General features: G+C 51.2%; 1 protein-coding gene across 1 annotated transcript in view; it reads right to left on the minus strand.

Annotated features, from left to right (window-relative positions):
* sptbn5 (spectrin, beta, non-erythrocytic 5) overlaps positions 1-18,369 on the minus strand; it is a gene marked incomplete at both ends in the record, with an annotated part of 62,145 nt that extends 43,776 nt beyond the window's left edge. Inside the window, 20 exons of the mRNA XM_084451285.1 lie at positions 727-1,014; positions 1,323-1,574; positions 2,205-2,335; positions 4,214-4,366; positions 5,143-5,355; positions 5,891-6,027; positions 6,243-6,399; positions 7,014-7,220; positions 7,486-7,686; positions 7,833-7,986; positions 8,381-8,592; positions 8,784-8,922; positions 9,075-9,295; positions 10,248-10,466; positions 10,892-11,086; positions 12,678-12,906; positions 13,381-13,538; positions 13,619-13,735; positions 14,593-14,760; positions 18,253-18,369. Of these exons, the coding sequence (XP_084307411.1) occupies positions 727-1,014; positions 1,323-1,574; positions 2,205-2,335; positions 4,214-4,366; positions 5,143-5,355; positions 5,891-6,027; positions 6,243-6,399; positions 7,014-7,220; positions 7,486-7,686; positions 7,833-7,986; positions 8,381-8,592; positions 8,784-8,922; positions 9,075-9,295; positions 10,248-10,466; positions 10,892-11,086; positions 12,678-12,906; positions 13,381-13,538; positions 13,619-13,735; positions 14,593-14,760; positions 18,253-18,369 (3,668 nt within the window). The remainder of the gene's footprint in view (positions 1-726; positions 1,015-1,322; positions 1,575-2,204; positions 2,336-4,213; positions 4,367-5,142; positions 5,356-5,890; positions 6,028-6,242; positions 6,400-7,013; positions 7,221-7,485; positions 7,687-7,832; positions 7,987-8,380; positions 8,593-8,783; positions 8,923-9,074; positions 9,296-10,247; positions 10,467-10,891; positions 11,087-12,677; positions 12,907-13,380; positions 13,539-13,618; positions 13,736-14,592; positions 14,761-18,252) is intronic.
* Between the last annotated feature and the right edge of the window lie 337 nt (positions 18,370-18,706).

An 18,706-nucleotide genomic window follows, 5' to 3' on the forward strand; every position in this document is an offset into this window, starting at 1 on the left:
ATTTAATGTAATTTATTGTTCTTTAAATGTTCTTAGCCATTAGACAGATATATTCCAGGAGCTTGCCCCAGGTTTCAATATCTGTGTGGTCTGTATGGCTCTGTGCTACTAACCCTTTTCTGCCTTCCCTCTCCCTAGTGCCTCTCTCTCTCCCTCCTATCTTCTAACCAGGTCCAGTGGATGCCCCACTGTCACCAGCAGACCTCCCGGAGTCCGATAGATACCCCCGTGTCTGCTGTGGGTGTCGTAGCATGTCTGTAGAATGTCCTCTCTCCTATGTTGCTTTTTTAGCTTCTCTTACTCTGAAATGTAATTTAATGTAATGTATTGCTTTATAAATGTTCTTAGCCGGTAGACAAACATACTCCTCGATCGCCTTGTTGAGAGGGGTCAGGGAAGAATTTTTACAGCTCACTTATCTGGCCCCCGGGTGATTACTGTTTTTTTGCTTCCCTCTGGAATATGTAGAGAGTGGGTTGTATGCCCACCTCCCTTGTTCTCTGTAAAGCGCATTGTGTTGCCTCTGGGTATGAAATGTGCTATATAAATAAAGCTTTGATTGATTGATTGATGTGTGTGTTCCTGTGTGTGTGTGTGTGTGTGTGTGTGTGCTTATGTGTGTGTTCCTGTGTGTGTGTGTGTGTGTGTGTGTGTGTGTATGTGTGTGTGTGTGTGTGTGTGTGTGTGTGTGTGTGTGTGTGCATGTGCCTGTGCCTGTGTGTTCACCTGTCTTTCTGCTCGTCTATCTCCAGCCGCAGGTCCTGGTTGTCCTTGAGCAGGGCCGAGGCCGAGGCCACGTCCATACCAGAGCCCTCCTCCAGGAGGCGCTCCCGAAGCGCCCCGGCCCACAGCAGCAGGTCCCTGGTCTGCAGCTCGAAGGTCTGCCTCCTCCTGGCCTCCTCCAGGCTCTGCTCCCTCTCCGAGGCCTGCCGCTTCACCTGCTGCAGCAGCGCCTCCAGACCGCGCACCTCCGCCAAGATGGCCGCACTCTCCGCCGGGCTCACGTCCTGCTTCCTGTGGCACAGCGAGAGGGAGGAGCCAAGATTGGACAGATTCATACGTATTTCACACTGGGTAAATCAGAGATGTAGGCATTGGTATTCAAAGGAACACCAAACTGGTAAAGTGAGTCATTCTCTATCTAAATGTATTTTTTTCTTTTTATATTTATATGTAATGTACTGTTTTTACTCTGTGGGCTACGAGCCTGTAAAAAAAAAAAGAATTACTTATCTGGTGAGAGATATACTGATGTATACTGTACATTTGAAAACAAAAATAAACCCCAGTTTGAAGAAAAGCAGAGACATCTAGGCGCTCACATCTTGGCCACGCTCTTCAGGTAGGCGATCTTCCTCTCCAGGGTGAGTATGTCCCTGAGGGACTGAGCCTGGCTCCTCTCCTCCACCTGCAGCATGCCGGGGCTGGCCCCAGAGTCCACAGCGTCCAGCCCGCCCAGCTGCTCCTGGAGCTGCCCCCGCACCTCCTCACAGCTCTGCAGGAAGGACCGCACGTCAGCCCCGCTCAGCAGCTCGCGGCCCTTCTCGTCCTTCAGGCGCTGGATGCACTCCCACCTAGTGGCCGGGAGGGGGAACAGACGGTTAAGATGTCTGTTCAATATTGGAAAGACTAAAGGTGTGGTATTTGGCTCGAAATATTCATTAAAAGTTCCACCAATCTTACACTTAACTATAGGAGACATGGATATTAAACAGGTAACAGAGGCAGAGTTGTTAGGGATCACTGGTGATAGTAAGATGATATGGAATCAAATGGTCGTAGAAAAAAAATAGACAGTGGCATAGCTGTTATAAAACACTGTAGAAGATTCATGCCTCTTTATTTAACCATAAATAAAGCATAAACCATATTTAACCTTAAAAAGCACCATTGGAAACTGGAGAACCCTTTAACTATAATTGACTATAATGAACTAATACTATATTGGACTAATATCATTTGTCTACTAATATTATATTGGACTAATAACATTCTTGAACTAAAACTGTATTGGACTAATAACATTTGTCTACTAATACTATATTAGACTAATATCATTATTCTACTAATATTGTATTTGACTAACATTCTTCTACTTGCTCCTGATAACTGAGTGTTGAGGTTAAGTAGAGTGTTGAGGTTGAGTGGAGACCATCTTGACCATCTGTAAGCAGTGTGTCCTCTCTAAGGATGAGGTCACTTACCTGTGTGAGAGCTGTCCCTGCCGGGCCTGGACCTGGCGCTGTCCGCTGTGTCTGCTCCTCACCAGCTCGTCCGCCAGGGCGCTGAGGGCCTCCAGCTGGCCCCTCCCACTCGCCAACTCAGTCAGGAAGTTCTGGAACACACAGGACGACAGTTCCACAAGGACCTGAATTTCTACAAAACATCTCGATTCCTGTGGTGATATTTATTTGATCAATGCTCTATTTCAGGATTGATTTTCAAAGTCCTGAGATTCTGTTCTCTGATATGTCCTCTGTGAGACTCATTTGATTGTGGAGTCAGATCATTTGTTGAGAATTGATTCCTCCTGTCTGGGATGTTTACAGACAAGCAGATCGTGTCAGAGCTCAATCTGTTTAAAGTTTGAGGGCAATCTCCACCATCTTCTCTTTCTCAATCTCCACCATCTTCTCTTTCTCAATCTCCACCATCTTCTCTTTCTCAATCTCCACCACCTTCTCTTTCTCAATCTCCACTATCTTCTCTTTTGTTTTCCAAGGTCAGAGGTGTTTGTTTTTACTACCTGAAGATTACCCCAATCCAAACTGACCAGACTGCCTCCCCTTTCTCTATCTCTCCAGTGGTCTCGGAAATGTGTCATTCTATGATTGGTTAAAGATAATCATTTGAGTGTATTTTGAGTGGTATATTGGTTAAAGATAATAATGTGAGTATATTAATAAGATAGTAATGTGGGTGTACATGTGGGTATATCTTCAGTGGTGTATCTTGAGGATCCCAGTGGTGACCTCACTTCCTCTTTCTCTTTTCCAGGATTGATTTTCTCTCATCTCCAAATTTCTCCTCCTTAGTGTCAGTTGCCAAGGCTTCATTCTACCCTATCAGCTGCATCTAACTACCCCAGGAACCAGCATCTAACCCCAGGAACCAGCATTTAACCCCAGTAACCAGCATCTAACCCCAGGAACCAGTTTTACCCCCGCAACCGGCCTCCCACTCCCCCTCCTTCCTCCCTCTCGGATGATGACAAAGTTGGTGATCAACAAGAATCACATGGGCTGCTCTCTCACGTGTCCTCGTACAGTACCATGACCAAACCCAGTATGCTACCTCCTGTCCCTGGACGGGCATGTTTTAGCCTCTCTCCCGTGATAATGTCCGAACACTGTTGACATCTAACCGAGCGACCACCTGCTGATCCCATCCCCTCACCCCTTTTGCAAATCATCGCAAATGACCTTGTGCCATTATACCACCTTAATCAACTCCTCTGTGTCCACAGGCCCAGTTCTGCTGCCTTCAATGTGAGAAATGAGTGAAATGTGAGTGTTCCTACCTGGTATTTGGCCTGCGCCACGCCCATGCTGTCTGTGAATGAGTGAAATGTGAGTGTTCCTACCTGGTATTTGGCCTGCGCCACGCCCATGCTGTCTGTGGATGAGTGAAATGTGAGTGTTCCTACCTGGTATTTGGCCTGCGCCACACCCATGCTGTCTGTGAATGAGTGAAACGTGAGTGTTCCTACCTGGTATTGGGCCTGCGCCACGCCCATGCTGTCTGTGAATGAGTGAAGTGTGAGTGTTCCTACCTGGTATTTGGCCTGCGCCACGCCCATGCTGTCTGTGGATGAGTGAAATGTGAGTGTTCCTACCTGGTATTTGGCCTGCGCCACACCCATGCTGTCTGTGAATGAGTGAAACGTGAGTGTTCCTACCTGGTATTTGGCCTGCGCTACGCCCATGCTGTCTGTGAATGAGTGAAACGTGAGTGTTCCTACCTGGTATTTGGCCTGCGCCACGCCCATGCTGTCTGTGGATGAGTGAAATGTGAGTGTTCCTACCTGGTATTTGGCCTGCGCCACGCCCATGCTGTCTGTGAATGAGTGAAACCTGAGTGTTCCTACCTGGTATTTGGCCTGCGCCACGCCCATGCTGTCTGTGAATGAGTGAAACGTGAGTGTTTCTACCTGGTATTTGGCCTGCGCCACGCCCATGCTGTCTGTGAATGAGTGAAACGTGAGTGTTCCTACCTGGAATTTGGCCTGCGCCACGCCCATGCTGTCTGTGGAGATGCTGAAGGTGTGGAGGACGCTCTCCTTGTCCTCCATCCAGGAATCAAACTCCTGGCAGGTGTTGTAGAAGCGATGCAGAAGCACCGTCTCCTCCAGGGTCCTTCTCCGAGACTGGGACACATCACACACACATTACGCACACGTCACACACACATCACACACACACGTCACACACACGTCACACACACGTCACACACACACCACACACACGTCACACACACGTCACACACACGTCACACACACGTCACACACACATCACACACACGTCACACACATGTCACACACACATCACACACGTCACACACATGTCACACACACGTCACACACATCACTCACACACACATCACACACATCACACACACATCACACACGTCACACACACGTCACACACACATCACACACACGTCACACACATCACACACACATCACACACGTCACACACGTCACACACGCGTCACACACGTCACACACATCACACACGTCACACTCATCTACTGACAGCTTTGAGCATGTAGATTCTTGTTACCTATTGTCAAATTACAGAATACGATTCTAGATGTTGGTTAGGTTTCTTGGTGTTGTGTCATGTGAAATGAGCTCTGGTACTGGCATATAGTGTGCATTTCCAGTTAGAATGGTGTAGCATTATAAGTAAATATATTAACTACATAGTACTAAGTACATAAGTACTTCTACTAACAGCAGGTTTCATTCAGGTTCCCAAATGTGCTGCTCTACCAAACCAGTTTATGTGGGGAGTTGTAGTAATAGCTTGGCTTATCGAACTGTATTTCCCACCAGCCCCCTCTCACCTTTGCCAGGTTGAGTAGGGAATTGTAGTCCTACCTGGGCTTATCAAACTCAATTTCCCATGTTTCCCTTCTCACCTTGGCCAGGTTGAGTAGGGAATTGTAGTCCCGGTCCAGGCTGCTCTGGGTGCTCTGGATGCTGTCTCTCTGGTAATGTGTGTCTGGGATCCAGGCCGACTGGATCTCTGCCGTACCGCGGCGCATCGAACGGCTACGCCGAGGACGACTCAACTTCCTGGTTGGGCTCTCTGACATGCCATTGGCGGGCAGAGATGGTGTGGAGGGCGTGGCCTGTTCAGAGAAACTTTTTTCAATAATTAAAAAGGGAGATGTATGCACACCTGATGCTGGCTTATTGGACAGCCCTAAAACCTAGGCTGCATTCCGAATCGCATACTTCTACTTCTTACTACCAGTACCTACTCCAGCTGCCCTTAGAAAGTACGTACTTTGCAAGCAGTAGGCATTCAATTGGGACATACTACCTTGTCATAACATTGCGCCGTGAAATTTGCCCACATCCGTCGCTGTCCATAACGCGACATTCGTCTACAGCTGTCAACTCGCACATGTGATGCACATTTCCGCTGCGCACAGGATTGTGGGTCAGAATAGCCAGAAAAGCCTGCTGGCTTGCATACTGCAAAATACGACCGGATGTAGTAGGACATCCTGGTATTTTTGCCATACTGCATGTGGCATACTATGTATTGGGACATACTACATCCTGTTTTGGCATACTATATAGTAGGGTAGTATGCGATTCGGAATGCAGCCGTAGTGTCATTGCTCCAGGAAGTATGAGGAGGAGAGTAACGAGGGTTACTGTGGCCAGGAGCTCGTTGAGGTAGGTCTGGGGCACCAGCTGCTCGTTTCCCTTGCTGTCCCTCACTAGGACCTTCTCTCCGTGGTCCCTGCTCAGGATGGCCACCACCTCACCACGGTCCCAGCTCACCTTCACACCTGCACACACCATCACACGCACCAACGCACACATCGGCTCTGTTAACGACAATAACTAGAATAGTTTCAAAAGCGTGTTGATGGTGCAAAGGATCAGCTAACATGTTTGGCACATTGACTACGACATAGTCTGCTACATAGCACACAGAGCCCTCCAACAACTAAAGACATAACCAAACCAAACCAAACCAAGGGTGGGATTAGAACCGGTGTACCTCGAAATCTGTATCTGATCTTGGCCTTGGCCTCCAGTGCCTGTCTCTGGAAGGGCGTGGCCGTCTGTCCTCCCCGAGGTGATGTCCCCGCCCCTGGCCCCTCCTCCTCGCCTGAGGAGTCGCTGTATTGGGCTATCTTGCTCTGCTGAGGCTCAGCCTACATTCACAGAGGTGAAAGGTCGAAGGGGAGTAAAATGGATGGCAAATACCAAACTCACCACACATGTAATGCAGGAATCTAAAGAGAAAGCTCGAGGAGAGACTGAGCTTTCAAGTGATATCTTCAAGATCGGTGAGGAAGAAGAATAATACTTGATCATACTGTCAGTCAAGATATGTTTTTAAAATGATAGTTTTTCCTAACATTTATTATATTATCCCCCATAACCGACCTGTGTTACTGTGGTGATGTTCAGTGTTAGTGTGTTGTGGAGGTGATGTTCAGTGTTAGTGTGTTGTGGAGGTGATGTTCAGTGTTAGTGTGTTGTGGTGGTGATGTTCAGTGTTAGTGTGTTGTGGAGGTGATGTTCAGTGTTACTCTGTTGTGGAGGTGATGTTCAGTGTTACTCTGTTGTGGTGGTGATGTTCAGTGTTAGTGTGTTGTGGAGGTGATGTTCAGTGTTACTGTGTTGTGGTGGTGATGTTCAGTGTTAGTGTAATGTGGTGGTGATGTTCAGTGTTAGTGTGTGCGGTGGTGATGTTCAGTGTTAGTGTGTGCGGTGGTGATGTTCAGTGTTAGTGTGTTGTGGAGGTGATGGACGGTGAACTCACAGTAAGAGGGGCCACCTGGGCCGCGCCCTTGGCCTGCTCCCCCAGTCTGTTCACCTCCGAGGAGAACGTGCTCATCTCCTTCTCCAGACGCAGGTGGCGCTGTAGCAGGGCACCGCTGCTGGACTCATCCTTCCCACAATCCTCGCTGGTCAGCAGTGGCCTCCTGTCAGCCAACCAGGAGCTGGCCTCTGTGACGTCAGCAAAGTACTGAGGAGAGGAGAGGAGAGGAGAGGAGAGGAGAGGAGAGGAGAGGAGAGGAGAGGAGAGGAGAGGAGAGGAGAGGAGGAGGAAAGGTCAGGAGAGGAAGAGGAGGAGGAGAGGAAAGGAGGAGAGACCAAAAGAGAATAGGATAGGAGAACATATGTTTCAGCACAGACACACAACTGCACTGACCTCCTATAACGCACACACACACACACACACACACACACACACACACACACACACACACACTAATACGCCTGTACTGTACCTGCTTGATGATGGTGGCAGCGTTTAGCCGGCTCTTGTGATTGGCTACCTCCTCCCTCAGGAGGGTCCACTGCTTCTTCAGGGTCCGGAGCCACTTCTGGATGGCCAGCTCACTGGGGGGGCGTCCGCAGCACAGCTCCCGACCGCGACCTATGACCTCCAAACACAGAGGTTCATGGGAATGCACCTCCGCCTCCAGCACCTGGGGAGACACCAGAGAGAGAGAGAGAGAGAGAGAGGGATGAGTGTGTGTGTGTGTGTGTGTGTGTGTGTGTGTGTGCATATGCGCGTGCCCGTGTGTGTGTGTGTCTGCCTGCAAATGTGTGTGTGTGTCCAGCTGAGTCAGACCTTGTGTTTCTGTGTGGCCAGCTGTATCTGGCTGAGGTCGCGGCCCAGGCCGGTGGCCTGCAGGGGGAGCCAGCGCTCGTAGATCCAGGCCTCCAGGTCCTCACAGTCCTGGAAGAACTCAAACAGCCTCAGCTGGGCCTCCAGCTGCTTCCTCCTACAGGGGGACATGGAAGCACCACTTAGCCCAGGTTTACACAAACACTTCATTGTTTTGTCTTAAATGTATTTGTCAGATTTTTCCTGTTTTCTCCCAATCTGGTAGTCCAATGACACTCAACATATTGTCCAGTTGCCCCATTCTTTCTGTTGAAGATTCATCATACAACCCCGTCGACTGGTGATGCAAAGGAGAGAGACACTCCAGCCTGTGATCGTGAATCGGACCGCCTGACGGAGTCGCTGTAGCACAACAAATCTTCAAACCGAGATAGACTAACCACCCTCAGGACAACACATTAGACACTACACCACCGCCATCCCCCAAATTGACTGTTTTGTGGCCGCCAATGTGGAACAGGGTGGTAAGGAAAGGGTTGGCCTTGACCCACCTGCTCCGGCTGAGGGCCTCCAGGGAGCCGTACTGGGCGCTGAGGGCCCGGACCCTGTTCTGGACCTGGGGGGCATCCCGGTGGCGCCCCCTGCTGATGGCAGCCAGCGCCTCGCCCTGGGAGGAGATCTGGCTCTCCAGCAGGTCCTGTTGCTGCAGGAGAGACACCACCTCCGCCAGCTGCTTCCCCAGCTCTGCTGACCCCGCTACAGTCTGGAGAAGACGTGAGACACACACACGCACACACACACACACACACACACAGGCAGTGGCAGCCGGAAAGAGGAGAGAATAAGACGAGAAAGAGAGACCATGACCAGGAGAGACCAGAGACTGTGTAGCTGTGTAAACACACAGCCCGGGCATGAATAACCCAACATGGCGTCTCTGTAATGGTTCTGCACCTGTAGTTCTTTCAGCTCCTGGGACATCAGCTCTATGTCTCTGAGCACGCTCAGTGTGCGGACCACATCTCCCAGAAGCCCCCTCTGTTGCGTCAGCTGCTGCAGCAGGTCTGTCCAGCGTCGGGTGATGCTCTCTTCTCTGTAGAAAAGAGAAGAAGAGAAGAGATCTTCGTTTGCACCATATCCCTTGGAGAAAGGCTTGGACTGCAGTCTTGAGGCGGCTCAAAGTTACAGAAGTAAGCCAGGTCCTCAGAGGTTGCGAGTTTGAATCCCAGCTCAACCCCCCCGTACCTGCTGGTGACCTGCTGCCTGCTGTGGTAGTCCCCTCTCTCTATGAGGGCGGCCATGTCCTTCAGGGCCCTGAAGCGTGGCTCCCTGGCCAGAGCGTCGGTCTCCAGAGCCTCCAGGCGGCGTGCGGCGCCCTGGGCCTCCTCCAGCTGGGCCAGCCCCCGCACACCCTGCCTCCTCAGCAGGCCCAGCGTGTCCTCCAGGTACCCCTCCCTCAGAGCAGCCTGGGGGTCAAATACAGCCTGGGGGTCAGATACTGCTGTAACCCTCCCTCAGAGCAGCCTGGGGGTCAGATACAGCCTGGGGGTCAGATACTGCTGTAACCCTGCCTCAGAGTAGTCTGGGGGTCAGATACAGCCTGGGGGTCAGATACTGCTGTAACCCTGCCTCAGAGTAGTCTGGGGGTCAGATACAGCCTGGGGGTCAGATACTGCTGTAACCCTCCCTCAGATACAGCCTGGGGGTCAGATACAGCCTGGGGGTCAGATACTGCTGTAACCCTGCCTCAGAGCAGCCTGGAGGTCAAATACTGCTGTAACCCTCCCTCAGATACAGCCTGGGGGTCAGATATAGCCTGGGGGTCAGATACTGCTGTAACCCTCCCTCAGAGCAGCCTGGGGGTCACATACAGCCTGGGGGTCAGATACTGCTGGGGTATTTTGTGGTACTATGGGGTATTTTGTGGTACTTTGTGGTATTTTGGGGTATACTTGAGGGCACTCATGATGGTTTCTTTCTTGTGACGTCTTCAAAGTGAATGTTTAGGCTATTGCTTCAGTTTTTCAGCAGGATTTTTGAGGCTTTGTTATTGAATGAATGACTAAGCCTTTTGACTATGCGACAAGAAATGCAAAGCGCCCCCTGAGCTCTTGGGCCCCTGGGCCGGGGCCCGGTAGGCCTGTTCGGTAATATGTCTTTGCATACAGGGAATGTCCCATCAGGATTACGTTCATACAGGGAAGCCAATTAAGTCCTGTTTCAGAAGTTCTTTTTCAGAAGGTTTTTTCCAATAGTGCCCTGCAAAATAGCGTCGGCTGTCATGGGATTGAATCTGATTGGCGCCACTGGAATTGAGCAGAGCCAATGAGAGGCTTTTCAAAAACCCATTAGTGAACGGTCATTTGTAAATACAGCAAATGTAACCAAGCGGTTAAAGCACGCCTCTGTGTGCGTCACCTTCCTGTTGAACTTCTGCGCCAGCTGCTCCAGCTGCTCCAGACGCAGCAACGCCCCCTGCAGGGCGGCCTCCCGCTCGTGCTCTGCCCGCTCCAGCTGCGCCCAGCTGCGCTCGATGTCCCCGAGGCTCCGCCCCTCTGGGGGCACGTACGCCCACTGGTTGTTGGCCATCAGCTGGGTCCTCAGGCTGAAGAGGTGGGCCTCGATCGCCCCACGCTCCTGGAAGGGGGGGGGGGGGGGGGCATTAAACCAACTATCTAGTCCATGGGTTCCCAAACTCCATCAATGTGGGCCTCCCCTCTGAAAACAGTGACACACCGCCCCCCGAACCCCCCAAATTTGTCCATAAAAAAAAAAAAAAGACCTTTAAAATCACGTTTCATTCATAAAAACCATAGAAAATTCTAAAATAAAAAAACATGTTTTTCCTTCTTTTTCTTCTAACCATCCCTCCGCGCCTCCCCTGAATTTCTTTGGGGCCCCCCAGGGGAGGCCCGCCTCACAGTTTGGGAATGCCTGATCTAGTCAATCAGTTATTCTGTGCAGACAGAATGAATTGAATAACAGTTTAATTAAATTATTGATTAACAATGAATGAAAGGATAGTTGAATGATAATTTTGTACGCTGTTTTTAACCTCTGACCTGGTACTTGGGCGGCTTCTCCACCATCCGGTAGGTCTTGAAGGCGCTGACCAGGGTCTGCATGTCCTTCAGGGAGTTGGGGAAGGAGCGGTCGTTGAGCTGGACCACCTTGGCTCCTATCCAGCGGAGCAGGTCAGACACCAGGCTCTCATACACGGCCTTCTGCTCCTCCAGCTCCTTCAGCAGACCCACAATCTGGAGGAGAGAGAGGAGAGAGGAGAGGCGAGGGGAGGAGGAGAGGAGAGAGGGGATAGGAGAGGAGGAGAGAGGGGATAGGAGTGGAGGAGAGGAGAGAGGAGGGGAGAAGAGAGGAGAGGAGAGAGGGGATGAGAACAGAGGAGAAGAGAAGAGAGAAGAGGAAAGGAGAGAAGAGAAGTAAAGAGGAGAAGAGAGGAGAGAGGGGATGAGAACAGAGGAGAAGAGAAGAGAGAAGAGGAAAGGAGAGAAGAGAAGTAGAGAGGAGAAGAGAGGAGAGGGGATGAGAACAGAAGAGAAGAGAAGTAGAGAGGAGAAGAGCAGAGAGAGGAGGACAGAAGAGAAGAGGACACACTATACTGGTGCACACGCGTGTTCTCTCAGCCCAGAAAGGCCCCCTGTGCATCCCCAGCTACAGTGTGCATCACTACAGCATAGCCTGTCACGCCCCTGGCTGGGGGCCCACTGCTCTAACACTGCTCAGACTGGCCACAGCGTCAGAGCCTTGCTGAGGGTCACCAGGAGTCCGCCGGCGTCTGAGGAGTCTCCCGCGTTGTCTCCTCCTCCACCGCTGGCTGAGACAGCCCCCCAGGAACATCACATCACCACCGTCCCCTCCGCTGCCACCGAACCAGCAACATGCTGCCCTGCTTCTAAGGCTGACCTCATCTGGCCTCGCTGGTACCACACTAACACCATCTCTACCTGCTGTGCAGGTCCAACTGTAGTACACCTACAGTACCATACGTTTGTGTAGTACGCCTGCAGTCCTCTGAACCTGCTGAAGCCATATCAACACTGTCCTGCCTTACCTGCCCCAACACCCAGCTCCGCTGGTACCACACTGACAACACAACACTCTTCCACCTGTCTGCCATCATCAGGACACACACGGGATGCAGCTGGACCACGCCCCCTCCTACCTCTGCCTGCCTGTCTGGCTGTTCCCCCCATCTGCCTTCCTCCCTCCCCCTCCTACCTCTGCCTGCCTGTCTGGCTGTTCCCCCCATCTGCCACCCTCCCTGCACCTCCTGCCCTGCTTCATGCACTTACTCCTCTAATCCACTGTGACTGGTAGGCCTTGCCCTGGTTCAGAGACGCTCACAGGTACTGATCTAAGATCAGTTTCACTGTCCAAGTTCACACTGAGAGTCCTGCTGATGGGGAGTCTGCAAATCTGACACAGGAACAGTAGCGTCAGTATCTCAACTCCCAGGAGTCTCAGATGTAATTTAAGCAACATCCACCAGAGGGGGCATGTGGTGGACGTCGTGTGACCCTTACACACACACACACACACACACACACACATTTGTCACGTCTGTCTCCTCATGGGGACTGCCTAAACTTAACCCTAGCCCTAAACCCAAACACTAAACATAACCTTTTACACCTAACCCTAACGCTAATTGTAACCCAAGCCTTAAACCCTAACCTTTGACCCTAAAATTGACTGTAAACTTGTGAGGACCCTTGGGTCGACATTAGGTCCCAATGTCGACCAAAAAGTAAAACGTGACCACACACACGCACACACGTGCACGCACACACAAACACACACACAAACACACACAGTAGCCAGGTAGCCCACCTTGGCCAGCCTCTTCTGTATGGTCTGTCCCTGCCTCATCCTGGAGAAGTAGTGGTAGTAGAGAGACACATACGTCATGATGGACTTCTCGTCAGGGTGGAGAACCACCATGTCCTCCACATCCAGCAGCTGCAGGATGCCCAGCTCGCGCTCTGCCAGGCAGAAGGCGTGGCCAAGGTTGTGCTTGGGATCGTCCTCACGGAGACGGCGGTAGTCAAACAGGTCAGGCCTGGTGTGTGTGTGTGTGTGTGTGTGTGTGTGTGTGTGTGTGTGTGTGTGTGTGTGTGTGTGTGTGTGTGTGTGTGTGTGTGTGTGTGTGTGTGTGAACGGGGGAGAGGGGAAAGGGGATCATGTTAGGGGTGAGATGAGGATACAAGCGTCTATATTAGATACACATGAGATAAAAATGCAAGCTATGAAAAGAGACAAAATGTGTGTGAAAATGCAAGCCTATTCCGTGTGTTCCTGGACAGCTGCAAGGCCTGGGTGGAACTGTAGCTCAGAGGTCAACACACTACAGATCCCACTTTCTGAGGTCTGAGGTAAACAAACTACAGATCCCACTATCTGAGGTCTGAGGTAAACAAACTACAGATCCCACTATCTGAGGTAAACACACTACAGATCCCACTATCTGAGGTCTGAGCAAGCACGTGTGTGAGGAGTCTGACCCTGTGCACACCGCACCAGCGTCCGCCGTCACCTGTGCGCATGTATGAGGGCGTTGAATGCCAGGCCGTCCCTCCAGCTGCCCGAGAAGTCCTTCACGCTCACGTTAGCGTAGCCGGCGGTCTTGTGCTGGCACCAGATCAGCAGGGCTTCCTTAGCGGAGCGGCGGGCCTGGCTGGCGTCGCCGCTGGACTGGAGGACAGGGTCGGAGCGGTGAGCTAGCTTTAACCCATCAATCGTTTAGTATGGGCCAGTTTAATAAGCGCTCCTACCTCGTCCAGGTTGATGGCTCCGATCTGGAAGCGCAGGATGATAATCCAGAGCAGACCCAGGATCAGAGTTCGGTCGCCGTCCACCACGTTCTCTGGACCAATCAGATCCACACGAATCTGAGAGGAGAAAAAGCCTATTGGTTTTTGACTGGACAGTCCTTTTATAACTCTACTAGTCTGGTCTGGGGGAGGTTATAACTCTGCTAGTCTGGTCTGGGGGAGGTTATAACTCTGCTAGTCTGGTCTGGGGGAGGTTATAACTCTGCTAGTGTGGTCTGGGGGAGGTTATAACTCTACTAGTCTGGTCAGGGGGAGGTTATAACTCTGCTAGTCTGGTCTCTAGGAGGTTATAACTGCTAGTCTGGTCTGTGGGAGGTTATAACTCTGGTAGTCTGGTTTGGGGGAGGTTATAACTCTGCTAGTCTGGTCTGGGGGAGGTTATAACTCTACTAGTCTGGTCTGGGGGAGGTTATAACTCTGCTAGTTTGGTCTGGGGGAGGTTATAACTCTGGTAGTCTGGTCTGGGGGAGGTTATAACTCTGCTAGTCTGGTCTGGGGGAGGTTATAACTCTGCTAGTCTGGTCTGGGGGAGGTTATAACTCTGCTAGTCTGGTCTGGGGGAGGTTATAACTCTGGTAGTCTGGTTTGGGGGAGGTTATAACTCTGCTAGTCTGGTCTGGGGGAGGTTATAACTCTACTAGTCTGGTCTGGGGGAGGTTATAACTCTGCTAGTTTGGTCTGGGGGAGGTTATAACTCTGGTAGTCTGGTCTGGGGGAGGTTATAACTCTGGTAGTCTGGTCTGGGGGAGGTTATAACTCTGCTAGTCTGGTCTGGGGGAGGTTATAACTCTGCTAGTCTGGTTTGGGGGAGGTTATAACTCTGCTAGTCTGGTCTGGGGGAGGTTATAACTCTGCTAGTGTGGTCTGGGGGAGGTCATAATCCTGTCCTGTGGGCTGTTGGGTACCCATAATACCTTGGTCTTGAGGAAGTTGATGGCCATGCTGTTGTTTTCCAGACAGTGGACTCGGAGCGTGCGTCGGCTTGGTGTCGGCAGCGTCTCCCTGGAGATGAGCTCCAGCAGGTGCACCAGGTGGACACCAGTCTTCAGCTCTGTGTACACATCACTCAGAGACACCTCCACCTGCACACACACACACACACACACACACACACACACACACACACACACACACACACACACAAACACAGACAGACATGCACACACACACACACACCCACACAGACATGCATACACACACATACATGCACACATACACACACACACATCATAAAAATAACGTCAGGCTATGTAATAGTAGGTACGTAATAGGCTAGTAATAGTTGAAACGTTAACAGGATTGGCGGCACATTAATAAAAAAAATAAAAAAAAGTGTTATGCGGTCACTGGTGTGGGATTATAGAGTATTTTACAACGGCTTCCAGCCAATCAGAATCAAGGACCAGAACTACCCCTTGTATAATAGTACAATAAAGTTGTTCAAATGATGCACAACAAAGTCCCTCTTGGTGGTACAGTATGGCACTGTACCATTCTATTCTATTCTATTCAATTCTAATCTTGTACAGTATTCCATTTTATTCTGTGAGCTCCAGTTGTCTCAGTGTCTCTCTGGGACATAACGAGACCTGTGTAACGATCTTATCTCCCCTGGCAACGGAGCATTAAGCAAAAGTAACTCTATAAAAATCATTTAGCCTTCTCTCTCCTTCCTGTGTTTCTGATTGGTCAAATCTTAGTCTATATTTTCTCTTTCTCTCTCTCTCTCTCTCTCTCTCTCTCTCTCTCAGTCAAGAAGCTTCATTGGTCTTCATTGGTTAAATTTGTCTTTGTATTGGGTTTTTAATTTTGATTAACAAATTTTCTCTCCTATCTCCTCTCTCTCTCTCTCTCTCTCTCTCCTGATCTCTCTCTCTCTTTCTCTCTCTCCCCTGATCTCTCTTTCTCTACTCTCTCTCCTCTCTCTCTCTCTCTCTCTCTCTCCTCTCCCCTGATGTCTCTCTCTCGCTGGGCTCCTCTCTGTGGGGGCAGGCTGAGGCCTCAGGTCCAGCTGGACCTGGAGCTGCTCTGTCTGGGCTGAAGGAGGCCTTGAGTCATGTATCTAGCCCCAGAACATGACCTCATAGCTGGGCTCCACAGGCACAGTATCAGGCAGGCCCTGGATACGCTCAGTGTAGATAAGATGTGTATGTGAACTCTAACCTCCGATACAAACGCCACGTTTGAGCCCTGCTATACCATACATGATGAGGCTGGCTCCAGATCAGTACCACACAGACATGGCTGTACCCCAGGGTAGAGGGGCTGGCACCAGATCAGTACCACACAGACATGGCTGTACCCCAGGGTAGAGGGGCTGGCTGACGTACTGTATGTTATGACCTATCCACAACAGAGATGCCTCCCCATCTACAGTAAACACAGTGATATGGACACAGTATTGGAGCTGGGTGACAGGTTCTCATAGGCAACACCTCAACATCCACTCACGGCTCAGAACTGACTACCTTCCTTCCCCTCTTGAGTGCGGGGGTGTGCGTGAGTGTGTGTGTGTGTGTGTGTGTGTGTGTGTGTGTGTGTGTGTGTGTGTGTGTGTGTGCGCGCACGCGCGTCAGAGTGCACCATAATGCTCCAATCCCAGGAGAATGTGTGGAATGGAGGCCAGATCCGTGTGCGTGTTAACATCAACAGACCTCTGATAAGATCCGTGTGCTGATCATTCCTGCCCTGCTGTGTTTGCCTTTGTTGCGTAACAGCCTGGCGGCCCCAGCGCTGCCCAGGGCTCTCAGATAGCAGAGCGATAGTGGGCGTGATCAAGACTGCTGAGGGATTGACCGCTGGTCAGGGAAGGGGTCTGCTGGGGCCTGGGGAGGGAGGGGGAGGTGCTGGGGCCTGGGGAGGGAGGGGGAGGTGCTGGTGTCTGGGGAGGGAGGGGGAGGTGCTGGGGCCTGGGGAGGGAGGGGGAGGTGCTGGTGTCTGGGGAGGGAGGGGGAGGTGCTGGGGCCTGGGGAGGGAGGGGGAGGTGCTGGGGCCTGGGGAGGGAGGGGAGGTGCTGGTGTCTGGGGAGGGAGGGGGAGGTGCTGGGGCCTGGGGAGGGAGGGGGAGGTGCTGGGGCCTGGGGAGGGAGGAGGAGGTGCTGGGGCCTGGGGAGGGAGGAGGAGGTGCTGGGGCCTGGGGAGGGAGGGGGAGGTGCTGGGGCCTGGGGAGGGAGGGGGAGGTGCTGGGGCCTGGGGAGGGAGGGGGAGGTGCCGGACAGATGTGAGCGTGTGGATGGGTCAGCGGCGCGTGGAGGAGGGGGGCGGGTTTGGGGTGATGAGTGGGACAGAGGGTGATGTACGAGCTCCGGGTCGCTGTGGGGGGGTTGAGATCTGACTGTGGGCCCGGGGAGCGGTCAGATGATGGCGTGCCAAAGGAGCGAGCCTGATAAGGGCTGGGTGACGACATGGACGTGGAGAAACGTGGTGTCAAAACAGAGACGTTTACACAACAGACCTGGGACGGCCGAGCCGAGCACACGCCAACACCAGGACTAGACCTGAGGCTATCTCAACCCTTAAAGTCGCACTGAAATGAAAAAAGCATTCTGTCCCATTTTGGTTTACATAATTTGTCATAGTGTTCACCTATTCAACGATGTATGCCAAAAAATTTACAAAATTCTACTTTTGTTGTAATCTTATATCAAAGTATATAATTTCTTACTTCCTGGAAAACGGTAGGTCACGTGCAATGACGACAACAGGTACCTTAGATTTTAGGCCAATAATCTCACGACATCCACCCGTCAATCAACGCTATCCTTCTATCGAATCTGTCTAAAGTTCTTAAAACCCGTCCACTTGTCAATGTTCCAATCAAATTCCTCTAAACATATGTCCCACCCTCATAGCTTGTTTGCATCGGAAATATGTCAAACTACGGACGTTGGATGATCTCAAATGTCTGTTTCAGTGTGACTTTAAAGCTACATGAGATAACTCGGCACTTTGGCAGCCCCTCTGGTCGTGATAAAATCGGCACTGCGTTTTAATAACCACACTTCCCACAATCCCCCACTTGCTCGCTGTAATGATGAAAAAACGATAACAAACGCGCGTGGCGCAGACTGGATTGGAAGATTGTAGCTACTTTCTGGAAGGATGGCTTCAATGCAGGTAAATACCAGTCTTCTTTCTTTTATGTGCATGTAGATTTCATTTGTTGTTTTCCTGATATTGTGACACGCAAAACGTGTCACGTCCGTTTCCACCACAAGATTTCCCGCCAGTGTACTAGCCAGTACACCGAAATTCTAAAATAATAAATTCACAGGGTCTCATGCAGTCTCATGTCACGAAAACGATTTTTGGGTAAGGCCAATTCATAAACTATTAGCATGTAAAGGTGAATATTGAACCATAAAAAAGTTCTCATTGAGCTTTCAGACCAGGACCTGAGAGTATCTCTACTCTACCCAGACCAGGACCTGAGACTGTCTCTACTCTACCCAGACCAGGACCTGAGACTGTCTCTACTCTAAACACCCAGACCAGGACCTGAGACTGTCTCTACTCTACCCAGACCAGGACCTGAGACTGTCTCTACTCTACCCAGACCAGGACCTTCTCTCTCACCCCGTTCTTGGAGAAGACGCTGTTCATCCATTTGGTGTAGGTCTTCTTCTGCACGGCCATGCGCTGCTCCTGCAGCTCCCTGATACGACCCGCGGTCTCACTCTCCTCTCCATCCATCCTCAGGACAGACCCGGCACCTGCACACAGACAGACAGACAGACAGGCAGACAGACAGACAGGGAGACAGACAGACAGGCAGATAGGCAGACAAACGGGCAGGCAGACAGGAAGACAGACAAATAGGCAGACAGACAGACAGACAGACAGACAGACAGACAGACAGACAGACGGGCAGGCAGACAGACAGACAGACAGACAGACAGACAGACAGACAGACAGACAGACACACAGGAACACAGATTTGGTCAGAGAACCCGTCAGGAACACAGCTTAGAACATTACTAAGAACACAGAACTACAGAGTTACCTCGATACAGAGGGGGAGGTATCAGTG

The sequence above is a fragment of the Borostomias antarcticus genome (genome assembly GCF_949987555.1).
Source record: "Borostomias antarcticus genome assembly, chromosome: 16".
Taxonomy (NCBI): domain Eukaryota; kingdom Metazoa; phylum Chordata; class Actinopteri; order Stomiiformes; family Stomiidae; genus Borostomias; species Borostomias antarcticus.